We start from the raw sequence: 2,826 nt of genomic DNA, 5'->3' as shown, positions 1-2,826 counted from the left end.
CACTAAACTTCTCCTTCAAATGTATGATTAGAGTAGGTGTAGGTAACTGAAGTTCTGAAGTTTTCAAGTGAAAACGATCAAAGTGAGGTGTAGTCGTGGACCATTGATATACACCCTCGCTTGCACAGAGAGAGAGAGAGAGAGAGAGAGAGAGAGAGAGAGAGAGAGAGTCTGATGCAATTTCCCCACCATATCATGTGCTGGCTAGTAAAGTAGGTTGGGCAAATGATTTTGAGGTGCTCGGTTAACCAGAATCTCAGAAGATGCTGAATAGTTGTGAGGAGGGGAAAAAAAAAGGGTGATAGGCACGTGGAGGGGGGGGAGAAGCCCTTGCGTGCTGATAGTCTGTTGGAATATGCGACCCTTTTAGCACTGACGCTTTCTTCACAAGAAAAAGAAGAAGGTAGGCTAGGCCAAAAAAGGGACCAAGAGAACCCAAGAACAAGGTACCTAGGCCAGCCCTGGGGTCCCGGATAGAGTACCAAGGCTGTTGAAGCACAATTGAATGTGCACTCACACACAACACAACAATGCTTCCTATATATGTATTTCCAAAATGAAGATGCATCACATAATTGTACAAGTGGCCCTTCTCTCCATCCCACCACCACACACATCCACAAATGGTCCTTAGCACCGGCCCCTTTTCCGGCACTCGCTCCCGCTTTAACCAGAATCCCTCTGCTCTTGGCATCACCACAGGTACCCTCCTCTCCCTCTCCCCTATCTTCATGTCCACTTGACTCTAGAATGGATATCTTAAGCTTGCTTGCTTGTAAATTGTAGGGGAGGCCCTTGCTCGAGTGAACCGCGAGGAGATCAATTCTTATATCCAGGCTTGGGAGGAAAAACAAAGAGCTAACACAAATAATAGGTGATATTACCTTCAGTCCCTTGTAATTATGTTTGTTTGCATGCTATAAGAAAATTTTTATGTGCAATTTTCTTTTAAAAATGCAATTGACACCTCATTGTCGGCACACGTACATTGCATCCGCATGATGTCGCCGGCCATATGTACTTGCTAGTGTACATTTAGTGTGATAAAACAAGAAAATTCATTAGATTTGTATAACTGCAACTTGTAAGTGGTTTTCTCTTCTTAATGTAAGGTTTTTCTACCCTGGTATGAAGTAAAATAAAAAAACGAATTTCTTCTTACTATAATGGTTATTTTTCTTGTATTATTTGCTGATAGATTTGAAAGGGCTATTGCAAAGGTCTCTGCATGGGAAAATGGAAAGAAAGCAGCAAGTGAAGCCAAAATGAGGCAATCCATTGTAAGCCAATCTTTATTCTAAAGCATCTACATTGATCATATACAACCTTGAAATATGTGGACCAACACACAAGAAGTTTTGTACAAATTCTCACAATAATTCCCACATTGAGACTTACCTCAACATCATGAGCTTCTGTGAGGAAGGCACCGTATACCTAGCTAGGTACGCGTTGCCTCTCGAGCAGAAGCTCATGATGTTATGCATTGTACGAATAACACTAAGAAAGACTCTGTTTTCCTACATGAGAAAATTTCCAAATCTTCTTGTGATATAAGCCATTTGAAATCTGTAGACAAGATGTAATTCAATTTGCAGCTTGCCAAATTGTCCCTTTGCTTACTATGGTTTGATTGTAGCAAGAGTTGGAGAGGAAGAAAGCCATTATCACAGAGAAGATGAAGAATGAGATGGCCGAGGTTCACAGGCTTGCACAACAGAAAGTCGCAAAAGCAAACGCAAAACGACAAGGAGAGCTCGTCAGAATCAATGAGAAGGCCATCACATTTAGATCTCAAGGTCTTAGGCCTACAAAGAGACTTTTGTGTTTTGAGGGTTGAAGCTTTCTTATGTCTAGAATTCAATGCTATAATTCTCTTGAAGTGGATTATACTTTTTTAGCATCAAATCCCCAAGCTAGGGTACACAGTTTTTCTTAATTACTTCAACAATTGTCCACAATAAAGTCATTGAAAGCATTGTACACTGAAACAACACAATTTGGAAGCCTTGAATTGAATGCCAGAATTTTAAGGATTTTTTAATAGGCTTTACCTTTATCCAATAAACCATAACATAATTAAGAAAACATCTATCTATATCTATACTATAATAAAATCTATATGTATTCTATGACGGCAGAGGGAGTGCACTTTACACGTGTCGAAAACTACGAAATGAAGGCTAAAGTCCAAAATAGAGAAACTCCTTTGCGCATGATAAAGATAAAGAGGGGGAGAGAGAAAGAGCTTCAACGGCCGGCCGTACTAGTAATATATATATAGATAGATGTTTTCTTAATTATGTTATGGTTTACTGGATTCTGCTCCCCCCCCCCCGGCGGACACAATATGGCAAGCGCTCCTTGCTCCAGCGTGTGTGCCCTGCAGCTCCCGGCAACACAACGCGAGAGAGAGAGAGAGAGAGAGAGAGAGAGAGAGAGAGAGAGAGTGTGTGTGTGATGCGGCTACTGGATCCAATGACCTGGAAAGAGAGAGAGCCCAGCCCTACTCGCTCGCTGCGCCCCCTTCGCTACCTGATGGTTGCTCGCAGCGTTAGCGTACGCATGCGAACACAGCTATAGAGAGAGTAAAAGCCGCGTCTACTTCCTACACACGCAGAGAGAGAGAGAGAGAGAGAGAGAGAGAGAGAGAGAGAGAGAGAGAGAGAGAGAGAGAGATTGAATTGAAATGAAATGTTATGTTAACCTCTTCTAAATGCCATATTGACCTATGAGATGGTATAGAGAGAGAGAGAGAGAGAGAGAGAGAGAGAGAGAGAGAGAGAGAGAGAGAGTTCTAAATGTCATATTGACCTATGAGATGGT

The 2,826-nt window shown here is 42.0% G+C and overlaps 1 protein-coding gene across 1 annotated transcript; it reads left to right on the top strand.

The window, feature by feature from the left end:
* The first annotated feature begins 545 nt into the window (after positions 1–545).
* Positions 546–2,044, top strand: LOC147429117 (remorin-like). The gene is made up of 4 exons (XM_086495360.1): positions 546–702; positions 787–874; positions 1,199–1,280; positions 1,640–2,044. Exons 1-4 carry the CDS (start codon positions 624–626, stop codon positions 1,838–1,840), a joined length of 450 nt encoding a protein of 149 aa, XP_086351486.1. The 5' UTR covers positions 546–623; the 3' UTR covers positions 1,841–2,044.
* The last annotated feature ends 782 nt before the right edge of the window (positions 2,045–2,826 follow it).

This window comes from Adiantum capillus-veneris, chromosome 22, assembly GCF_014529385.1.
Source record: "Adiantum capillus-veneris isolate H3 chromosome 22, ASM1452938v2, whole genome shotgun sequence".
Lineage (NCBI taxonomy): Eukaryota > Viridiplantae > Streptophyta > Polypodiopsida > Polypodiales > Pteridaceae > Adiantum > Adiantum capillus-veneris.
This window is presented reverse-complemented; position numbering and strand designations above follow the sequence as displayed.

What these genes read in the sequence shown, in the direction of transcription:
- LOC147429117 (XM_086495360.1), top strand. Translation starts at nt 624, where the DNA reads ATGGTCCTTAGCACCGGCCCCTTTTCCGGCACTCGCTCCCGCTTTAAC. An exon ending in TGCTCTTGGCATCACCACAG is followed by an intron (nt 703 to 786) that starts GTACCCTCCTCT and finishes TGTAAATTGTAG; the next exon opens with GGGAGGCCCTTGCTCGAGTG. An exon ending in AGAGCTAACACAAATAATAG is followed by an intron (nt 875 to 1,198) that starts GTGATATTACCT and finishes ATTTGCTGATAG; the next exon opens with ATTTGAAAGGGCTATTGCAA.